At 36.7% G+C, this 24,637-nt stretch overlaps 1 protein-coding gene across 6 annotated transcripts in view; it reads left to right on the plus strand.

The window, feature by feature from the left end:
• The window catches only part of LOC149780349 (uncharacterized), a 104,627-nt gene that overhangs the window by 51,393 nt on the left and 28,597 nt on the right, over positions 1-24,637 (plus strand). For 5 of the 6 annotated variants that reach the window (XR_016415062.1, XM_089937232.1, XM_089937235.1 and 2 more), the window contains 3 exons: positions 4,131-4,262; positions 14,810-14,845; positions 23,651-23,817. Coding sequence is in view for 5 of the 6 variants with exons in the window: in XM_089937232.1 (XP_089793358.1) it covers positions 4,131-4,262; positions 14,810-14,845; positions 23,651-23,817 (335 nt within the window). In the remaining variant the exon portion in view is untranslated. The remainder of the gene's footprint in view (positions 1-4,130; positions 4,263-14,809; positions 14,846-23,650; positions 23,818-24,637) is intronic. The other variant, XM_089937234.1, reaches the window with a different exon arrangement.

Here is a 24,637-nt window from a genome sequence, read left to right on the forward strand (position 1 = left end):
CAAGATCTGCTAGTGCATCATGCAATGGCAGACTTGGGTATCTACAGTTTGCAGTTGGACTCAACTTATAGCAAGTATATGCAGTAAAGTCTGCCTGTAATTTCATTTCTTTGTCTATACATTTGTCTGTCTGCTTGTTGCAAAATCATTTTAGTATGATAAACTAAAATAACAAAGAGTGATGACGTATATTATATTTATATCAAAATGATCGACCTTTATTATATTGTATATTATTTATGTTTATATCAAAATGACCAGGCCTTAATTGTGTGTTATATCTTGTATGTTTATATCAAAATGATCAGGCCTTAATTGTGTGTTATATCTTGTATGTTTATATCAAAATGATCAGGCCTTAATTGTGTGTTATATCTTGTATGTTTATGTCAAAATGATCAGGCCTTAATTGTGTGTTATATCTTGTATGTTTATATCAAAATGATCAGGCCTTAATTGTGTGTTATATCTTGCATGTTTATGTCAAAATGATCAGGTCTTAATTGTTTGATATATTATTTATCCTTACGTCAAAATGATTAAAGGCCATAATTGTATGGTGTATAATTTATACATTAAAATGATCAGGCTATAATTTCACCAATATATTAAGTCTGAAGTCTAGACTAAGACATCAATTTTAAGATATACTTGAATTTCAGCCAGTTAGATTGTTGGATTATTAATCTTAGATTTAAGTCTTAAGTTCTGTGGGTGAAATTCAGACCTGATCATATCCATTATGTTGACACATAACATTTTTATAAATGTTTATATATATCAGTCTCATCATCTTCTCTTGCTGAATTTTGGATCACTTATAGTTTTTGGGTCACATAAGACTTTTGGATCACTTTAACCTTCTGGGTCACTTAAGGATTATGGCTTTTGGATCACTTTAACCTTCTGGGTCACTTAAGGATTATGGCTTTTGGATCACTTTAACCTTCTGGGTCACTTAAGGATTATGGCTTTTGGATCACTTTAACCTTCTGGGTCACTTAAGGATTATGGCTTTTGGATCACTTTAACCTTCTGGGTCACTTAAGGATTATGGCTTTTGGATCACTTTAACCTTCTGGGTCACTTTAGGATTATGGCTTTTGGATCACTTTAACCTTCTGGGTCACTTTAGGATTATGGCTTTTGGATCACTCAAGACCTGGATCATATGTTGTTCTTTATCACCTGAGAGTGTTTGAATCACTTAAAAAGCATTTAAACAGACTTTTTTTAACTAGTTAAGAGTTTTGGATCACTTATGACTTTTGGACCACTTAAGGTTGTTGAATCACTTATGACTTTTGGACCACTTAAAGTTTTGGATCACTTAAGGAACACTTCAGGTTTTTGGATAATTTAGGACTGTTTTCAATTATCTTATAGCCTTATTGACTTGAAACAAAAACAACTTTAACATTTTCACATAAGCATTGCTTTTAGCAAAAGTAACATTTAATCTGATTTCTTTTCAAGATGGTGACCTCCAGTTTGAAGCAATTCTTTGCCTATAATTTTGCTAGAAGATTGTTATAAGTTGGGTTTGTTGTAGTATATATCTATCAAAATAAATCCAAATTTGTCCTATTATCTCAGTTGGTAAAGGACTTATTAATACCCATTTTGTCTATCAAAATAAATCCAAATTTGTCCCATTAGCTCAGTTGGTAAAAGACTATTACATACCCATTTTATATATCAAAATAAATCCAAATTTGTCCTATTATCTCAGTTGGTAAAGGACTTTATTGCATACCCATTTTATCTATCAAAATAAATCCAGATTTGTCCCATTAACTCAGTTGGTAAAGGACTTTATTACATACCCATTTTATCTATCAAAATAAATCCAAATTTGTCCTATTATCTCAGTTGGTAAAGGACTTTATTGCATACCCATTTTATCTGTCAAAATAAATCCAGATTTGTCCCATTAACTCAGTTGGTAAAGGACTTTATTACATACCCATTTTATGTATCAAAATAAATCCAAATTTGTCCTATTATCTCAGTTGGTAAAGGACTTTATTGCATACCCATTTTATCTATCAAAATAAATCCAAATTTGTCCTATTATCTCAGTTGGTAAAGGACTTTATTACATACCCATTTTATCTGTCAAAGTAAATCCAAATTTGTCCCATTAACTCAATTGGTAAAGGACTTTATTACATACCCATTTTATGTATCAAAATAAATCCAAATTTGTCCTATTATCTCAATTGGTAAAGGACTTTATTGCATACCCATTTTATCTATCAAAATAAATCCAAATTTGTCCGATTAGCTCAGTTGGTAAAGGACTTTATTACATACCCATTTTATCTATCAAAATAAATCCAAATTTGTCCCATTATCTCGGTTGGTAAAGGACTATTATATACCCATTTAATCTTACATTATAGCTGATCTTTGATACAGATATTCAATCTATAACCCTATATCAGGCATTCTGTATAGCACACCCAGTTTGGAACTACTTTTATGACTTGAAAAATTAAAGTCCACTTAAAATATATCCAGAATGATTTATTACTTTACTATACATTTTAAATTATGATAAATGACAACACACAGTTAGAATTTTAAGAAAAGCAATCATATTTGGTGAAAATGGCAACATTTACCCCTGTGGATAATGGAAGTGTACTGTCATTAATAGCTGGCGGATTATATGCTTTTCATGGTATCAGGAAATTAGAGTCAGTTGAGGTGGACAAGAATATATTGGACAGAATGTTGACAATGAGTTCTCAGATGAGGCTAGTATGCAAAGTGACATCAAACATGAGAGAGAGAGAGTGTGTGTACTATGCCACTGAAATTTTGTGTTGAAGTTTTACAAAATCCAGACAAAGTATGAAAGACTGGAGGAGTCCCGACTAGATTCAAGGCATAGTTAGAAATGACCCATATTTGGAAAACCTTTACCCCATGTTTAATTCCACAATATAAATCATCTACTCTAACAATATAAGCTAAAATCTATTTCAGCTTTATGGTTTTAAAAATATGGTAGCAAAATTAAATTTTTTAAGGAGCAAGTGAAAGCGGAGGGACTTAGAATTTGTCTATTAAAATTACAGAGGAATCAAACTTATTTAGTAAATCTGAGGATGAAACTGACAAACATTTGCAATGTAAAGGTAGATGTATCACAGAAGGCTGCAGCTGTTTTCATTGTGATGCAGATTTGGAAGCATTACATCTAAGAATGTGTTGAAATGTTTTCATTGCTGGGTCACATTGAATGAACTGTATTTTTACATGTTAAATCTTGTGACTGTTTTAAGTAGAAAATAAAGAGTAGAAAGCAGAACAATATTGCAATATTATTTAGCAATTTGTTAATTATATCCAACATATTAAAATTAAAAGTCTAGTCTTCATCCTATAAAGAGACAGAGTCTTCAATTTTCTACAAATATATTCTTAAATCACTTTAGGTTCAATGCATCAGCAATTTCTTATATTGAATGAAACAATGAAAATAGTTTGAATGTAGTGTAACTTCGTGAACTTTCTGTGCAAACTTGAAGGTATTTAATTACTGTTAGTCTATTTTCCCTGAAATTTGCTTTGATGTAGTGTCTCTTCAGTGAATAGTGTGAGAAAATGGATCCTTACTGGTCCAAAACCTATGTCCCATTTGAGACATAAGAAAACAAATTGACTTGCCTGTTCCATACATATATAAAATTTCAGAGCTAGTCAACATATAGGCAATGCAGACAGACCGATGACATAACTCCACAGTAGATACTTAGGGTCAGCTTCAGTTATGTACATGGGGATTGGTTTTACAATATCTTCTGTAATTCTGAATGCATAATTCCTTTTTTTTTTAATTATACATTAAATAGTTTTTTAAATAGTACCATTAAAACCAATGCATCAAAGACCTAACGAAATACCATTAAAAGCAACCAATCAGAAATCTTGTCACAAAATAACATTAAAAGCAACCAATCAGAAATCTTGTCAAAAGTAACATTAAAAGCAACCAATCAAAGCTTCTCATGCAATACCATTAAAAAGCTACAAATCAAATCTATTTACAAAGTCCTTTATTATTTTATTTACAGTTGTATATAGTTCAAAGTATTTTTATATTATTCTGTTTTTTACAGATGGTAGCAAATCAGCAGATGCAGTACCCAAGTTGCCGTCAGTTTCTCTTGGCCTGCCAGAGTTACCTACAGGAATTCGCCAGACAAAACCTTTCACCTATAGGAAACATTACAATTTTGATTTTACTCTAGGTAAAGTTATCAGTATACACCTCATTTTCTTTAGAATACCTGTTGAAATGTAAATATTTATACTTTGTCTACATTTTAGTCAAGGAACTTCTAAAGTTGGATATGTGAAAATATGGACTTTATAATATTTGTTTTTTCAAAAGTAAACACACACACACACACACACACACACATATATATATATATATATACCCACACACACACACACACACACAGAAAGGAACGATAACAATCAAGATGTAAACTGTACTCTTACTATGCTAATTTGGGTTCTAATTAGTTGATTTGGGTTCTAATTTTTCAACTATTTATTAATTTCCCCAGTTCTTGTTTTATTAGATATGCTCAATTAGAGTTCAACTGCAAACAACATAAACCCAGATCTGCCATTGCTTAAAGTGCTGTCAGATTAAGATCTGTGTTGTTTGTTCTGCTGATTACTTATCATAAACTGCATAGACCTGGATCTACTGGTGCACTGTTTGATGGCAGACCTGGGTCTGTGTTGTTTGTTCTACTAATTACTTATAATAAACTACATAGACCTGGATCTACTGGAAAACTGTTTGATGTCAGACCTGGGTCTGTGTTCTTTGTTCTGCTAATTACTTATAATAAACTACATAGACCTGGATCTACTGGAAAACTGTTTGATGTCAGACCTGGGTCTGTGTTCTTTGTTCTACTAATTACTTCTAATAAACTGCACAGACCCAGTTCTGCTAGTGCTTTGTGCAATGGTAGATCTGGGTCTGTATTGTTTATAATAGCTTTTGACTTATAAGTATATATGGTAAATTCTTGCTATCACTCTTTGGGTTTACTCTCATTCAGTCATATTTTATACATGTCTCAGTTTTATTGCTGCATGTAAGTGTAAAGTAACATTAAAAAAAACTAATTGTATTGAAATACGTCTATTATTTATAAGAGTATATTAAGAAACGTAATATGACAATCACTAACTTAAAAATAACAATCACTAATTTAAAACATAGCATGTACTAAATATATCCAGAATTGACATTACTATAGTCTAATAATATAGGTAATGCTACAGTAACTGAACCAGTCAACTGTTATTGCATCTGATTGTAATCCCCAATAATCTGTAACTATAGGTGTTACAACACTAATTGAATCACTCCACTGTTATTGCATCTGATTGTAATCCCCAATAATCTGTAACTATAGGTGTCACAACACTAATTGAACCACTCAACTGTTATTGCATCTGACTGTATTCCCCAATAATCTGTAACTATAGGTGTTACAACCCTAATTGAACCAATCAACTGTTATTGCATCTGATTGTATTCCACAATAATCTTTAACTATAGGTGTTATAACACTAATAGAACCACTCAACTGTTATTGCATCTGACTGTATTCCCCAATAATCTGTAACTATAGGTGTCACAACACTAATTGAACCAGTCAACTGTTATTGCATCTGATTGTATTCCACAATAATCTGTAACTATAGGTGTTATAACACTAATAGAACCAATCAACTGTTATTGCATCTGACTGTATTCCACAATAATCTGTAACTATAGGTGTCACAACACCAATTGAACCAATCAACTGTTATTGCATTGATTGTAATCCCCAATAATCTGTAACTATAGGTGTCACAAAACCAATTGAACCAATCAACTGTTATTGCATCTGATTGTATTCCCCAATAATCTGTAACTATAGGTGTCACAACACTAATTGAACCAATCAACTGTTATTGCATCTGATTGTATTCCACAATAATCTGTAACTATAGGTGTCACAACACTGTCCGAACCAATCAACTGTTATTGCATCTGATTCTTGGCATCCGTCCGTCTACGAGAGACGATGGCATAGCTCCAAAGTACGCTTTTGCTTATCCTTCTTTTTAGCTCTCTTTTCAGCTTGCTTTATTCTTCTCTTTTCCTCTGCGTTTTGAACTCCCTGCCTGACAGCTAGACGCCAGCTGGAACGGTTGTTTGCACAGCTCTCCCAGTCGTTGACATTGATGTTTGCTGTCTTCATATCCTTCTTGCAAACATCTTTGTAGCGCAGATGTGGTCGTCCAGTTGGTCGTGCACCTTCTGCTAACTCCCCATATAACAGGTCCTTGGGAATGCGACCTGGGTCCATTCTCTTGACATGGCCGAGCCAGTGAAGGCGCCTCTCGCTGAGTATGGAGAACATGCTGTTCATGTTGGCGCGTTCTAGAACTTCTGTGTTGGGTACTTTGTCCTGCCACTGGATGTGCAGAATGCGCCGCAGACATCTCAGGTGGAAGCTGTTGAGTTTCCTCTCGTGTCTTGCATAGGTGGTCCATGTTTCACTGCTGTAGAGAAGTGAGCTGAGCACGCACGCTTGGTAGACACGCAGTTTGGTCTTCTCTGTGAGGTTGGGGTTGTTCCAGACCCTCTGGTTAAGTCTGGCCATCACTGCTGCTGCCTTGGCAATCCTGCCGCCCACCTCAAAATCAATGGAGAGTGAGCTGGAGATGTTAGACCCGAGGTATGTGAAGTTCTCGACAACTTCCAAATTGTACCCATCGATGGAGACAGAGGGAGGGGAGTCTGTGTCCTGTGCCATGACATTTGTTTTCTTCAAACTGATGGTCAGTCCAAATTCCTTACATGCATGGGAGAGGCAGCATACCAGCTGCTGAAGTCCATCTTCTGTGTGTGATGTCAAGGCTGCATCGTCGGCAAAGAGCAATTCACGGATGAGTACCTCTGTGACTTTAGTCTTAGCACGGAGACGGGCGATGTTGAACAGCTTGCCATCAGCCCTGGTATGGATGTACACTCCCTCGTAGCAGTCCTTGAATGCGTACTGGAGAAGCATGGAGAAGAAGATGGCAAAGAGCGTCGGTGCAAGGACACAGCCTTGTTTGACTCCGCTAACGACTGGGAATGCTTCAGATGTTGCGCCATTGAAGCACACTGTGCTGTGCATGTTCTCGTGGAACGACATAATGACAGCAAGCAGACGTGGGGGGCAGCCGATCTTCTGCAGAAGTCTGAAGAGTCCACTCCGACTAACCATGTCAAACGCCTTCGTCAGGTCTATGAAGGCAACGTAGAGGGGCATCCGCTGCTCGCGACACTTCTCCTGCAGCTGACGTAGTGAGAAGATCATGTCTACAGTTGACCTGCCGGCTCGAAATCCACACTGGGATTCTGGGTAGAAGCGGGAGGCTAGGATCTGCAAGCGTGCCAAGGCAACACGGGCGAAGGCCTTTCCGACGATGCTGAGGAGGGAGATGCCCCGATAGTTGTTGCAGTCACTACGGTCTCCTTTGTTTTTGTACAAAGTGACGATGTTGGCATCACGCATGTCCTGTGGGATGTATCCCTGTTCCCAGCAAAGGCAGAGGAGTGTGTGTAGGGGCTGGAGCAGTGCTGGTTTTCCGCTCTTGAGGACTTCAGGCGGAATGCCGTCGCTTCCGGGAGCCTTCCCACAGGCAAGGCAATCGATGGCTTTTCCGAGCTCTTCCAGGGTGGGCTGTGTGTCTAGCTCCTCCATGACAGGCAGGTCTGGAATGGCGTCCAGGGCAGTTCCAGTGACATTGTTTTGGGTTGCATATAGCTCGAGATAGTGCTCAACCCATCGCTGCAGTTGTTTCCCCTGGTCTGTGATGACTTCGCCCGTCTTGGACTTGAGGGGGGCGGTCTTGTAGCTGGGGGGGCCTGTCGCTTGTTTGATACCCTCATACATTCCTCTTGTATCCCCGGTGTCAGCAGCTGTCTGTATACTGTTGCAAAGGTTCAGCCAGTAAATGTTGGCACAGCGGCAGGCGGTCTTCTGGGCATTATTCCTTGCAATCCTGAGGGCTTGTAGTGTTCTGGGACTAGGTGCAGCCTTGTATGCCAGGAGGGCTTTCCTCTTTGCCTCAGTCACGGGCTCCATCTCCTCCCAGTTTGCCTCATACCAGTCGACATTCTTTCGCTCCCTCTTCCCGTAAGCTGTGATGGCTGAATTGTACACAGAGTCACGGATATGGGCCCACTTGGAATCAATGGTGTCATCAGGTGTCACTTTGGTGAGGGCTTCCTTCAGTTTGCTGATGAACTGCTGTGTTTTCTCTGGGTTGCTTGCACAGCAGGTGTTGATACGTGGGTGACCCTTCTTCTTGGCGTGGTGCAGCTTCTTGGGTAATATTCGCACCTTGCTGGCCACGAGGGAATGGTCCGTGTCACAATCGGCACTGTGGTAGCTGCGGGTAAGGAGGACACTGGCCAGTTCTGCACGCCTGGTGATGACGAGGTCTAGCTGGTGCCAGTGGCATGAACGTGGGTGTCTCCACGACACCTGGTGGATCTCCTTGCATTTGAAGAAAGTGTTTGTCACACATAGGCTGTGGGAGCAGCACATCTCCAGCAGTCGCTGACCATTCTCGTTGATCTTTCCCCTTCCGTAAAAGCCAAGACAGGTGGACCAGGCCTCATGGTCAGCTCCCACTCTAGCATTGAAGTCTCCTAGTAAGTAAAGGCTTTCATTGTTGGGGATACTAGATATTGCCTGATCCAGAGCCTCATAAAACTTGTCTTTCTCCTCGTAGGTGGAGTAGAGGGTTGGAGCGTACACACTGAAGATGTTGACCGGGCCTAAGGATGTTGACAGCCGGAGGGCAAGGATTCTCTCAGTACCTGATGATGGAGGTTCAATGAAGGCGATTAGCGTGTTCTTGACGGCAAAGCCTACACCATGATGCCTAGGTTCATCCAAGGGCTTCCCCTGCCAAAAGAATGTGTAATTGGCTTCCCTGATGGTGCCGCTGTCAGCCAGTCGGGTCTCCTGGAGGCAGGCAATGTCGATGTTCAGTCGGGAGAGTTCTCTGTCAATGACGGCAGTCTTCCGTGCATCGTCGATCTGCTGTAGGTCAGTGGTCAATCCAGGACACGTGGTCCTGATGTTCCAGGTTGCAAAACGAAGAGTTGGAGTCTTTTTATTTCTTCTTTTAGTCTTTCCTGGTGCAGAGTTTTGTGGCCCACTTGTCGAGATGGTTCTCTAAGCTCCACGCACCCAGTGAAGCAGGCAGGCCATGGCGGGCAGCACCTTACTGACTGGGGGCTGCCCAGCTTGAGGCGGGCGGTAGCTGTCCAGTGAGACCTGATGATCTCTCCCACCGTCAGAAGTAACCCCTGGCGCCAAGCTCTACGCCAATCGAGCTTTGACTTAGAACCGGTAAACTGCTACTTCTCGTGTTGTGCCGACGCCGTACGACGACGCTGGAGTGTCCTCTCCAGTGGAGCTATGAAGCCTGGGCAGGGTGGTATGGAGAATCAGCTGTTGCCCATGCAGCAGATCCCCCCTCTCCACGCAGCTGGTGTGCCCAAGGGAACGACGAATGCCGATACAGCTTGGCACCAATGGCGTCGCAGGAGTTGCCGGAATGACGTTGAAGTCAATGTCATACCGCCTTAGGGACTCCATCTCCGGATTTTCTGTCGGGGTTTACTCCCTTAGCCTTTCCCATGAGTGGGTATAGCCACAAGGCAGCAGAGGTTTGGAATCGGAGTTTTCCTTCTCCTAGATGAGCTACCATCCAAGGTTTACGAGTCCCATCTACCCGAAGCAACTGGTTTTAAGGCGCCAGTGGGCCGCCTTCACCCCTTCTCCTGTTAGTAGAAAACATGGTCTGCCGGGCTTCAAATCTAAGCCACTCGCGAAGGCCAGGAGCTGGATTTTAGTTGACAGAGGCAGTAAGAGACGCAGGCCGTATGGGGCATTTTGGAGGATTGGGGCGCTTGTCTCCCACTCCCACCCCGGGCAATGTCAACCTTAGACCACGCATCTGATTGTAATCCCCAATAATCTGTAACTATAGGTGTCCCAACACTGTCTGAACCAATCAACTGTTATTGCATTGATTGTATTCCACAATAATCTGTAACTATAGGTGTCACAACACTGTCTGAACCAATCAACTGTTATTGCATTGATTGTATCCCCAATAATCTGTAACTATAGGTGTCACAACACTAATTGAACCAATCAACTGTTATTGCATTGATTGTAATCCCCAATAATCTGTAACTATAGGTGTCACAACACTAATAGAACCAATCAACTGTTATTGCATCTGATTGTATTCCACAATAATCTGTAACTATAGGTGTCACAACACTAATTGAAGCAATCAACTGTTATTGCATCTGATTGTATTCCACAATAATCTTTAACTATAGGTGTCACAACACTAATTGAACCAATCAACTGTTATTGCATTGATTGTAATCCCCAATAATCTGTAACTATAGGTGTCACAACACTAATTGAACCAATCAACTGTTATTGCATCTGATTGTATTCCACAATAATCTGTAACTATAGGTGTCACAACACTAATTGAACCAATCAACTGTTATTGCATTGATTGTAATCCCCAATAATCTGTAACTATAGGTGTCACAACACTAATAGAACCAATCAACTGTTATTGCATCTGATTGTATTCCACAATAATCTGTAACTATAGGTGTCACAACACTGTCTGAACCAATCAACTGTTATTGCATTGATTGTAATCCCCAATAATCTGTAACTATAGGTGTCACAACACTAATTGAACCAATCAACTGTTATTGCATCTGATTGTATTCCACAATAATCTTTAACTATATGTGTTATAACACTAATTGAACCAATCAACTGTTATTGCATCTGATTGTATTCCACAATAATCTGTAACTATAGGTGTCACAACACTAATTGAACCAATCAACTGTTATTGCATCTGTTTGTATTCCACAATAATCTGTAACTATAGGTGTCACAACACTAATTGAACCAATCAACTGTTATTGCATTGATTGTAATCCCCAATAATCTGTAACTATAGGTGTCACAACACTAATTGAAACCAATCAACTGTTATTGCATCTGATTGTAATCCCCAATAATCTTTAACTATAGGTGTTATAACACTAATAGAACCACTCAACTGTTATTGCATCTGATTGTAATCCCCAATAATCTGTAACTATAGGTGTCACAACACTGTCTGAACCAATCAACTGTTATTGCATCTGATTGTATTCCACAATAATCTGTAACTATAGGTGTCACAACACTGTCTGAACCAATCAACTGTTATTGCATCTGATTGTAATCCCCAATAATCTTTAACTATAGGTGTTATAACACTAATAGAACCACTCAACTGTTATTGCATCTGATTGTAATCCCCAATAATCTTTAACTATAGGTGTCACAACACTAATAGAACCAATCAGCTGTTATTGCATCTGATTGTATTCCACAATAATCTGTAACTATAGGTGTCACAACACTGTCTGAACCAATCAACTGTTATTGCATTGATTGTAATCCCCAATAATCTGTAACTATAGGTGTCACAACACTAATTGAACCAATCAACTGTTATTGCATCTGATTGTATTCCACAATAATCTTTAACTATATGTGTTATAACACTAATTGAACCAATCAACTGTTATTGCATCTGATTGTATTCCACAATAATCTGTAACTATAGGTGTCACAACACTAATTGAACCAATCAACTGTTATTGCATTGATTGTAATCCCCAATAATCTGTAACTATAGGTGTCACAACACTAATAGAACCAATCAACTGTTATTGCATCTGATTGTATTCCACAATAATCTGTAACTATAGGTGTCACAACACTGTCTGAACCAATCAACTGTTATTGCATTGATTGTAATCCCCAATAATCTGTAACTATAGGTGTCACAACACTAATTGAACCAATCAACTGTTATTGCATCTGATTGTAATCCCCAATAATCTTTAACTATATGTGTTATAACACTAATTGAAGCAATCAACTGTTATTGCATCTGATTGTAATCCCCAATAATCTGTAACTATAGGTGTCACAACACTAATTGAACCAATCAACTGTTATTGTATCTGATTGTATTCCACAATAATCTGTAACTATAGGTGTCACAACACTGTCTGAACCAATCAACTGTTATTGCATCTGATTGTAATCCCCAATAATCTGTAACTATAGGTGTCACAACACTAATTGAACCAATCAACTGTTATTGCATCTGATTGTAATCCCCAATAATCTTTAACTATAGGTGTTATAACACTAATAGAACCACTCAACTGTTATTGCATCTGATTGTAATCCCCAATAATCTGTAACTATAGGTGTCACAACACTAATTGAACCAATCAACTGTTATTGCATCTGATTGTATTCCGCAATAATCTTTAACTATAGGTGTTATAACACTAATAGAACCACTCAACTGTTATTGCATCTGATTGTAATCCCCAATAATCTTTAACTATAGGTGTTATAACACTAATAGAACCACTCAACTGTTATTGCATCTGATTGTAATCCCCAATAATCTGTAACTATAGGTGTCACAACACTGTCTGAACCAATCAACTGTTATTGCATCTGATTGTAATCCCCAATAATCTTTAACTATAGGTGTCACAACACTAATTGAACCAATCAACTGTTATTGCATCTGATTGTAATCCCCAATAATCTGTAACTATAGGTGTTATAACACTAATAGAACCACTCAACTGTTATTGCATCTGATTGTAATCCCCAATAATCTGTAACTATAGGTGTCACAACACTAATTGAACCAATCAACTGTTATTGCATCTGATTGTAATCCCCAATAATCTTTAACTATAGGTGTTATAACACTAATAGAACCACTCAACTGTTATTGCATCTGATTGTAATCCCCAATAATCTGTAACTATAGGTGTCACAACACTAATTGAACCAATCAACTGTTATTGCATCTGATTGTATTCCACAATAATCTTTAACTATAGGTGTTATAACACTAATAGAACCACTCAACTGTTATTGCATCTGATTGTAATCCCCAATAATCTGTAACTATAGGTGTCACAACACTGTCTGAACCAATCAACTGTTATTGCATCTGATTGTATTCCACAATAATCTGTAACTATAGGTGTCACAACACTGTCTGAACCAATCAACTGTTATTGCATCTGATTGTATTCCACAATAATCTGTAACTATAGGTGTCACAACACTAATTGAACCAATCAACTGTTATTGCATCTGATTGTAATCCCCAATAATCTTTAACTATAGGTGTTATAACACTAATAGAACCACTCAACTGTTATTGCATCTGATTGTAATCCCCAATAATCTGTAACTATAGGTGTCACAACACTAATTGAACCAATCAACTGTTATTGCATCTGATTGTATTCCACAATAATCTTTAACTATAGGTGTTATAACACTAATAGAACCACTCAACTGTTATTGCATCTGATTGTAATCCCCAATAATCTGTAACTATAGGTGTCACAACACTGTCTGAACCAATCAACTGTTATTGCATTGATTGTATTCCACAATAATCTGTAACTATAGGTGTCACAACAATAATTGAACCAATCAACTGTTATTGTATCTGATTGTATCCCCAATAATCTGTAACTATAGGTGTCACAACACTAATTGAACCACTCAACTGTTATTGCATCTGATTGTAATCCCCAATAATCTGTAACTATAGGTGTCACAACACTAATTGAACCAATCAACTGTTATTGCATCTGATTGTAATCCCCAATAATCTGTAACTATAGGTGTCACAACACTGTCTGAACCAATCAACTGTTATTGCATTGATTGTATCCCCAATAATCTGTAACTATAGGTGTCACAACACCAATTGAACCAGTCAACTGTTATTGTATCTGATTGTAATCCCCAATAATCTGTAACTATAGGTGTCACAACACCAATTGAACCAATCAACTGTTATTGTATCTGATTGTAGTCTTGAATTATCTGTAACTATAGGTGTCACAACACTAATTGAGCCACTAAAGATACCACTGCACTAATTGAGTCACAAAAAGTATCACAACACTAATTCAGTTACTATATGTATCATTACACTAAGTCACTATAGGTATCGCTTTACTAATTGAGGTACATATGTATCACAACTTTAACTGAGTCACCATAGGAAACAAAAGTAATGGCTGCAGCATTAACTATAAAAGATTTTGTTTGAAAGATTTTATTAGTTTCCAAGGTTATTTTGCATTTGGTAACATCATCACATTACATTTTCTCAAGGTCATATGCAATTAGTAATATGTTCACAGTACAGTTTTCAAGGTCATTTCCATTTGGTAACATCACATTACAGTTTTTCAAGGTCATATGCATCTGTTAAGGTCATTATATTACAATTTGTCAAGGTCATGCTATTGGTAACATCACAATACAGTTTTTGAAGGTCATATGCATTTGGTAACATCATCACAATCATAGTTTTTAAGGTTCATACACATTTGGTAACATCATCACAATGCAGTTTGTCAAGGTCATGTGCATTTGAAAGCATCATCACATTACAGTTTGCATTCAAGACAAAGCAATCAGCTGACTTTTGTTTTGTGTTGATTTCATTTTTCTTTTGTTTGTTTTCATAGAAAATTCAGATTAGTTTCATTACCTAGCTACTGTTTCATATTTGCATTAACATACAGCCTTGTTGTATTCTTAATCAGATGGTGAAAGAAAATTAAGGACAAAAAGAAACTATGGTTTGAAAAGTTTTCATTTTAAATCTGGATTTCAATTTGTTATTATTGCACAATTGTCATGGCTTGGGTAATGACTTTGGGAAAGGAATGTTAAACATGATGATATGCTGTTAGACCTATTTTATAATGGTTGAGGTTTTCAAACCAGCTGTTAGACCTTTTTTATAATGGTTGAGGTTTTCAAACCAGCTGTTAGACCTGTTTTATAAGGGTTGAGGTTTTTAAACCAGCTGTTAGACCTTTTTTTATAAGGGTTGAGGTTTTCAAACCAGCTGGTAGACCTTTTTTTATAATGGTTGAGGTTTTCAAACCAGCTGTTATACCTTTTTTATAAGGGTTGAGGTTTTCAAACCAGCTGTTAGACCTTTTTACAATGGTTGAGGTTTTCAAACCAGCTGTTAGACCTATTTTATAATGGTTGAGGTTTTCAAACCAGCTGTTAGACCTATTTTATAATGGTTGAGGTTTTTAAACCAGCTGTTAGACCTATTATGGTTGAGGTTTTCAAACCAGCTGTTAACAAGTCCAAAGATTATTCAGGTCCCATGGTGTAAAGTTACTTAGAGTGAAGCCTGGTCTTTTTGTAGGTGGATGTACAGTGAATTACAGGTCAACACACACAACATATGCAATATGCATTTTGAAACCTTTTTGGCATTTTCTGTCTGTGGCATGTTAAAAAGGACTTTATTTGAAGAAAGGGGCCATTGTGAATTGCCCTCATTCCATTTGAAGAAAGGGGCCATTCTGAGTTGCCCTTATGTCATTTGAAGAAAGGAGCCATTGTGAATTGCCCTCATTGCATTTGAACAAAGGGGCTATTATGAGTTGCCCTTATGCCATTTGAAGAAAGGAGCCATTTTGAATAGCCCTCATACCATTTGAGGAAAGGGGCCATTCTGAATTGCCCTTATGCGATTTGAAGAAAGGAGCCATTGTGAATTGCCTTTATGCCACTTAAAGATAGCTGTCATTCTGATTTGCCTTCTTTCCATTTGAAGATATGGTTCATTGTGAGTTGTGCTTATGACGTTGTTAGATGGGTTCATTCTGATTTGCCCTTATGCCATTTAAGGACAGGAGACATTCTGATTTTTCCTTATGCCATTTAAAGATTGGGGCCATTCTGAGTCACTCTTATGACATTCGAAGATAGGAGCCATTTTGATTTACCCTTAAGCCATTTAAAGATAGGGGACATTCTAAGTTGCCATTATGCCACTTAAAGATAGGGGCCATTCTGAATTGCCTCTTGGGATCAGGATTCTTATACATCATAATAAGCACACTTGCCAGAGGTGACTAATGGTGATAGGAGCCATGGTGGTTCAGAGGTAAGTGTTGTAGACTTATGATTGTAGCATGCAGGTTTGAATCCTGCCATTGTACCAGTCTGGACTGGCTATATTTATGCATCCTTGGGCTAGGTACTTTACTTCAGCACTAACTAACCTAGAGATGTTGCAGTCTTGTAAAACACCAAACCATAGTAAACTGAAACAAATGTTCTTTGCATCATACTGACTCAGTAACTTATCATTGAATCACACTGACTGAATAACGTATCATTGCATCACACTAAATAACTTATCATTAAATCACACTAAATAACTTATCATTAAATCACACTGACTGAATAATTTATCATTGCATCACACTGATTAAATAACTTATCATTGCATCACACTAAATAACTTATCATTGCATCACACCGATTGAATGACTTATCATTGCATCACACTGACTAAATAACTTTTCATTGCATCATGCTGACTAAATAACTTATCACTATTTGAAAATTGAATGATTTCCATAAAATCTTTCATCAAAATATAAATTGTGGAAATAACATTTAAAATTGAGGGTGCAAGTTTTTCATTGATGGTTGAGATGTAGAATTTTATTTTGCATACCTAGCTGATGTTTGAGATGTTGATTTTTATTTTGCATATCTAGCTGATGTTTGAGATGTAGAATTTTATTTTGCATATCTAGCTGATGTTTGAGATGTAGAATTTTATTTTGCATATCTAGCTGATGGTTGAGATGTAGAATTTTATTTTGCATACCTAGCTGATGTTTGAGATGTTGAATTTTATTTTGCATATCTAGCTGATGGTTGAGATGTAGAATTTTATTTTGCATACCTAGCTGATGGTTCTTCTGCTTGATTTCTCAGTTTGATCACTGCGGTAATCTCCAAGCCTTTTTCCAAGCCTCATTTGACTTGGATTGGAATGAGATGAGTCAAGTACATTTGACTTGGATTGGAATTAGATGAGTCAAGTACATTTGACTTGGATTGGAATGAGATGAGTCAAGTCTTTTTTCAGGGGGCCCCAAGTGGCAGAGTGGTCTAAAGCGCTCTCCATTATGGATCACTGCCATCTCACCTCTGTCTGCATGGGTTCGAGTCTAGGATTCGGCTAATGTGGGTATGTGAGAAAGCTTGCCAGTAGCTTCTCGTGGGTTGGTGGTTTTTACCGGGGTCTTTCCGGGTTCTTCCTCCACCATTAATACTGGCTGCCATGCATAGCCTATCATGTGCTGAAAAATGTCTTTAAACCCCACAACAACAACAACAACAACAACAACAACATCTTTTTTCCTGGTTACCATTAATGTTAAATGACTTAAAAAGTAATTGTCCCAATATGGGATATAATGATGTTATGAGCCTAATGTATCATGATGTTGCTGTATTTTTATTTTTTCAGCAATCATGAGTCTAACTTGTTGTGATGCTGCTACATTTGTATGATATCATCATTATAACAACACGGGGTTTATACTGCCTTTAGGATGTATCACCCAGTGTCCTGAAAAAAACTTGCTGGGTCATGTTCCATGTTTCATGTTTTCAGCTTGCAGAAAATTCAACAGCATTTTTTTAAAACTGATTATTTCCTTTAGACTGCTGCCATTTATGTCTGACAAAGATGTATAAATCAAAATGTTTTAATGGTCCAATGCTGATAATACAACTGACCATGACAAATTTGTATCAGTCACAATGTTCCAATGGTCCGATGCTGATGACAAAACTGACCATGATAAATATGTATGAATCAAAATGTTCTAATGGTCCAATGCTGATGACACAAATGACCATAGTAAATATTTATCAATCAAAATGTACTAATGGTCCAGTGCTGATGACACAACTGACCATGAAAATATGTATGAATCAAAATGGACTAATGGTCCAATGATGAAGACACAAATGACCATGGTAAATCTGTATCAGTTAAAATGTACTTATGGTCCAATGCTGATGGCACAATTGACCATGATAAATACGTATCAATCAGAATGTACTTATGGTCCAATAATGATGGTACAACTGACCATGGAATGTGTATTAGTCAAAATGTACTAAAGGTCCAATGCTGATGACAAAATTGACCATGGTAAATATGTATCAATCAAAATGTGCTTATGGTCCAATGCTGATAACATTACTAACCATAGTAAATGTACAATAGTCAAAATTTACAAATGGTCCAATGCTGATGACACAACTGACCATGGTAAATATGTATCAATCAAAATATACTAATGGTCCAATGCTGATGAGACATCTGACAATGGTAAACAAGTATCAATCAGAATGTACCATTGGTCCAATGCTTATGATACAACTATCCATGGTAATTGTGATGATGATATATCATGGCTGCATTGTATGATTACATCACTAGTGGAATGCCAGTCCATCAGAGGTTAACCCCTAGCAGATTCAGATACTCATTTGCAGCCATGTCTTGCTGGTTTCCTTCCATAGGTGTTTGCAGTTTTTCTCGAGGGAAAAAACAGCTGTGGACATTGCATAAATTGAACCTACAACCTTTTGATCCCTAAGTTTGTACATTTTGTGCACTCTTTGGTGGTAGTGTTCACATATACAATATGTGCATACTTGGTGGCAGTGCATGTATGTACAGTATGTGCACCCACTGTGGTGGCAATGTTCAATGTAATCAAGTCTGTTTGTCTGTTTTAAATATTGTATTAGGGTTTGGTTTGTAAGATTTATTGATATAAGCATGTGCATTTATTTCTGATTGAAATATTTATGCATACAATAAATCACAGTATAATAGCAAATTAGTGAATAAATATTTATGGATGGGGTCTATTACCAATGTATGGTAGTTTATCATGATTAGCTGCTGACAGTTTAAGCTTTTAAAACAGTATGGAGAAATATCAGTCAGAATATTTGTAGGTCATGCCACTTTTTGGTAGTATGCCCTTTGTAGGTCATGGCACTTGTTGGGATTATGCCTTTGTAGGTCATGGCACTTGTTGGTATTATGCCCTTTGTAGGTCATGGCACTTGTTGGTATTATGCCCTTTGTATGACATGGCACTTGTTGGTATTATGCCCTTTGTATGTCATGGCACATGTTGGTATTATGCCCTTTGCATGACATGTAACCAGTTGGTATTATGCCCTTTTTATGGCATGGCACATGTTGGTATTATGCTCTTTATATGGCATGGCACTTGTTGGTATTATGCCCTTTGTATGGCATGTAACTTGTTGGTATTACGCCCTTTGTATGTCATAGTACATGCTGGTATTAAACCTTTGTATCTCATGGCACTTGTTGGGTTGTTCCCTTTGTATTAATGTAACTTGCTGGTATTATGCCCTTTGTATGTCATAGCACTTGCTGGTATTGTGCTATTTGTATAACATGTAACTTGTTGGTATTATGCCATTTGACATGTATGTATTGTAATTAGTTGGTATTATGCCCTTTGTATGACAAGGTACTTATTGGTATTGTGCCCTTTTTATGACATGGCACTTGTTGGTATTATGCCCTTTTTATGACATGGGAATACAGCAGTCTTCGATTGGCCATAAACACCAATATGAATCGAATATCCTTCAACTGGCACATATACTAGTATGATTAGAATAGCCTTTTATGAGCCATACATTCTACTATAACTAGAATTTCTTTCAGTTGGCAATACAAACCAGTATGAATATAATAGCCTTCAATAAACCATTCAAACTAGAATAAAAAAAGAATAGACTTTAATTAGCAGCCTGTATAATTTCTACAGAATAGACTTAAGTTAGCAGCCTGTAGAAATTCTATAGAATAAACTTCATATAGCAGCCTGTAGAAATTCTATGAAATAGACTACAATTAGCAGCCTGTAGAAATTCTATAGAATAGACTTCATGTAGCAGCCTGTAGAAATTATATGGAATAGACTACAATTAGCAGCCTGTAGAAATTCTATAGAATAGACTTAAGTTAGCAGCCTGTAGAAATTCTATAGAATAGACTTAAGTTAGCAGCCTGTAGAAATTCTATAGAATAGACTTCAATTAGTAGCCTGTAGAAATTCTATAGAATAGCTTTGTAATGATTTGTGCAAGCTATACATCATTTGTTTCTCTATCCATATTTGTATTAAATTGTCATAATATAGATTTTTTGTCAGTGATATTATTCATTTGTATACAAATATATATATATATATACAGCTTGACCCCGCTATAACATGGTAGTTGGGAGCCAAAAGTACATGACCTTTTTTTTAGATCGAACAGTGTTATAAGCAACCAGGTCAGTTAGTTAAAAAAAAGTGATGCATATACCCCAAAATAATTTTGCAGGGGGGTAATAAATGTGGGCTGTAAAATACATTCTTAATCGGCACAGTTACCATCTTAAATCGATGCATATTAAATGAGAACCACACCTGTAGTAAAATCAGAGAAGGCATACATAATAGTTTACTTTATTTAGAGAACCACGAATTGGTACATATACATGAATACTGTTTAGATATACACGTCTATAGCATGAATAGAGGATCAACACCGTGTACTCACCCGCAAATCTCATCATATACATTGAATCCACAGTGCAAGTGATTCCATCGAAAATATGCACACACACACATTTAAAATATTCAATAATTTTGTCAGGTCATATTGGTCTGAATTCAGTGGAAAACAGCACAATCACGTAACGAATGACAAAGCACATTTACTTTTCAGTACTTCCCAAGTTGGTAAAAGTTAGTTGCGTTTTAAGCAACTATTGGTAGCATTCGTTTGCATAAACCTTTTCCACGTAAAAAGGAATATTTCAAATCACAGTTACTGTGTTCCAGTCACATTGGAAAATGCAAAAATCCATCAAATTTCATTACTTTTATTTAAGTTTGGTACTGACTTCCTTTGAAGAAAAGTTTGCTTTTATTGAAGATTGTAGTTGGCTTTCTTTGATGAAGGGTGCATGTGTTACTGAAGTCACTGCTAAAGGACAGCTTTGGAGGGCCAAACAATGCCCATTTCTTATTGTGGTGGCAACATGAGATAATTGTATTGCATGATTGAGACTGATTTTTTCTCTCCATTTGCTGAGTACATTTTCATAATAATCGGTGCTTCAAAGCTAATCTGTTTTCTTTGAAATTTCAGCAAACTATTTTATCTGGGTACATTTTCAAAAAGGAATTGGCTGTCATATGGACTATTCTAATTACTGTTCCTCTCCGCCTATTGAATAAGCCAATAAGTAATATGTGTGTTTGCTTTTACATTTGTGGTAGCAGTATGATGGTGCCTTCCACGCATGCAGTTGTTCGGATCTGATGCCAAGGATTATTACAGAAAATGCGAGTGCTCTGAAGGATGTAATTCTGAGTGGGAATAAAAAACCAACGAATTTTACTTACCATCCGCATACAAATATCAGTCTTTGTAAATATATTAATTACTAGTGAGCGGCTGAAAATTTGACGAAAGATAGATTACAAGATAATGCCTCGTCTGGTTGATCTCCAATACCAGAAATGTCAACAACGAAAAAGCGGATATCTTACAACGTACGGTACTCATGCTAGTTGTCAAGATAAGCAGATTATGATATAACAATGCACTGTTTAGATGGTTTGTCAATATGGACAAAGAATTCGTTTATATAACAATAGATAAATTTCAGTGCATTTTATATCCAGTTTGTGTCTTTCTTTTGTGGGGCCCTTTCTCCACTCCAAACCAATGGTTGTATATACAAGTTTAAACAGTAAACAATATCGCCAATAAAAAGAAATAATAGGTAGATGGTATATTTTGCCACCAATAAGGAAAAAAGTTCTAAATTTGAGACATTGGTGAAGCCCTACGCGATCCCAGAATAAACATTATTTTTGGTACTTTTAAGAAGAAAATTACATTTTTGTGTGCAAGAAAAATACATATAAAATTTCAGGAGCAATCTCTTTCCCAAAATGATAATAAACTTGTTCTTGTTTTTTTTCTCCTTACTTTTAAGAAAGTTTTTTTTTATGTACAAGAAAAATACATGTATATTAAATTTCATGAGCCACACCACGACCGTGTTATATCCGAATTTGCGTTATAATGGAGCATGCTTTAGTGGGGTCACACTGTATATATACGTGTTTGGAATTTGCTGTGAAATGATTAAAAATAGAATTTGCATCATACCTGTGTGTAGAATTCATTCTTGTACCAGACACTTATCTATCATGCCTATCATAACCCACTGAAAATCTAAATTCATTTTGTAAGAGAAAAATTTCTACCTTAACTGTCATCACCCACTGAAAACCTAATTTCATTGTTGTAACTGATAAATTTCGACCATGTCTGTCATAATCCATTCAAAACCTAATTTCATTGTTGTAACAGACAAATTTTGACCATGCCTGTCATAACCCATTAAAAACCTACATTCATTGACAGTTGCAACATATATATGACCATGTTATTGCAGAATGTGAAGAATTTGTTGAGAAGGAGTACAATACAAATTCAAACAATAGGATCTGAAAAGCAATATTTTGACATTTGTAGAATGTGTTTTAAAAGACCTTATAAGCATATTTACAAAGAGAAGAGTATTATCTTTATATATGATAGTTATGACCCAAAGTAGACAAATATTTTAATGAACTGCTTTAATGAATTGAAACCTTGTACATTTAGTTGTCTCATCTTTATTATGTATACATTTTAATTACTATGAAAACAAGACTAAATCTATGATTGCATGACTGTCTATAATTTAGAGCATCTTTATCAGCCATCTGGGTCCATACACTGCCTTCTGTCAGTGGGGTAGCATTGCCTTCTGTCAATGGGATAGCATTACCTTCTGTCAATGGGATAGCATTGCCTTCTGTAAGTGGGATAGCATTGCCTTCTGTCAATGGGATAGCATTGCCTTCTGTCAATAGGATGGCATTGCCTTCTGTCAATGGGATAGCATTGCCTTCTGTCAATAGGATAGCATTGCCTTCTGTCAATGGGATAGCACTGCCTTCTGTCAATTTACTGAATTTACTGATTCATTTTGAAAATAATTGTTTATAGAATTGCTTTTTTTATAGCTCTCTTCTTTTCCCTGGATTGAAGAGGAACATTTTTGAGGGGGAAAATTCATTTACCTTTCTACTGAAGAAATCTTACTTCAAATATATCTGTTATGAGAGCCATGTATACAATTTAACTTGTATATACAACTATAAGAAATTTGGGTATAGCAAATTCCTGCATAAATCAAAGATTAGTGTTAAGTTAGGTCCATCATTCTGGAAACTATAGTTAGGTCCACCCCTATGCTGGAAACAATAGTTAGGTCCACCCCCTATGCTGGAAACAATAGTCAGGTCCACCCCCTATGCTGGAAACAATAGTTAGGTCCATTTCTGTTTATAACACTTTTTTGTAACAGATGGTTCTCATTATAAACAGACTTTAACACTTTAACTTATTTTGTCAACAACAAATAATTATTTCAGCTCCAGTTCCTACACCACCCACAAGCATACGTGATACAGAAACACCTGCATCTGACCATGGCACTACCATCAGGGTGAATGTTACTTCCACACAAATGAGTGATTCAGAAACAGTAACTCCAGTTGACTATGAAAAAAGATATCAAGAGGCAGAACAGAAGGCTCAGGTACTGATATTCTTTAAAACATACACAGCTTTATTTAACCAGATCTGTGAGATCTGTGCCAGGTGAGGATCTATTTTTTAAAAAAATGATTTCCTTATAAGGCCAGAACAAGGCTTTTCAGAATTTGGGAAAGTGATTTGATTGGATGGTAAGATGAGGTGAGGTAATATGTGATTGTGACATCATCATGTTTTGTGTACTTTCTTCGGCCTGATTTTTGAGATACACACCCTGCATGAAGGTTTGTTTCAAAGATACCTCTATTTTTGTCTTCTATGAAAGTATGTTTTATATGGATAAGTTTTGAGATAGTCAACAATGTCATGCTTTCACTAGAACAAAGTGCCTTGTATTGGTAACAGTGATCAATGGCCCTTGTATGGTGGAGATCCCATGGTACTACATGAGAGAGTATGGTGGAAAGAGACTAAAGAGTTATATATAGATCAATGGCCCTTGTATGGTGGAGATCCCATGGTACTACATGAGAGAGTATGGTGGAAAGAGACTAAAGTGTTACATATATATATATATATATATATATATATATATATATATATATATATATATATATATATATATATATATATATATATATATATGTGTGTGTGTGTGTGTGTGTAGAGAGAGAGAGAGAGAGAGCTTTATTGTCGGTTGAAGACTTTAGTATGTCCTCAAGAATAGTAGTTATCTACAACTGTATATTTTTTCTTACTGTTGGGGATACCATGCTACAATAAATTGTTGCTTTCTATTGAATCCCCATAAGCCTGTACTAGTACTTCCATTCAACAAACTTTCTGTTTCATCACCTTGCATC

The sequence above is a fragment of the Sinohyriopsis cumingii genome, chromosome 16, assembly GCF_028554795.1.
Source record: "Sinohyriopsis cumingii isolate HCF-2022 chromosome 16, ASM2855479v2, whole genome shotgun sequence".
NCBI classification, from domain to species: domain Eukaryota; kingdom Metazoa; phylum Mollusca; class Bivalvia; order Unionida; family Unionidae; genus Sinohyriopsis; species Sinohyriopsis cumingii.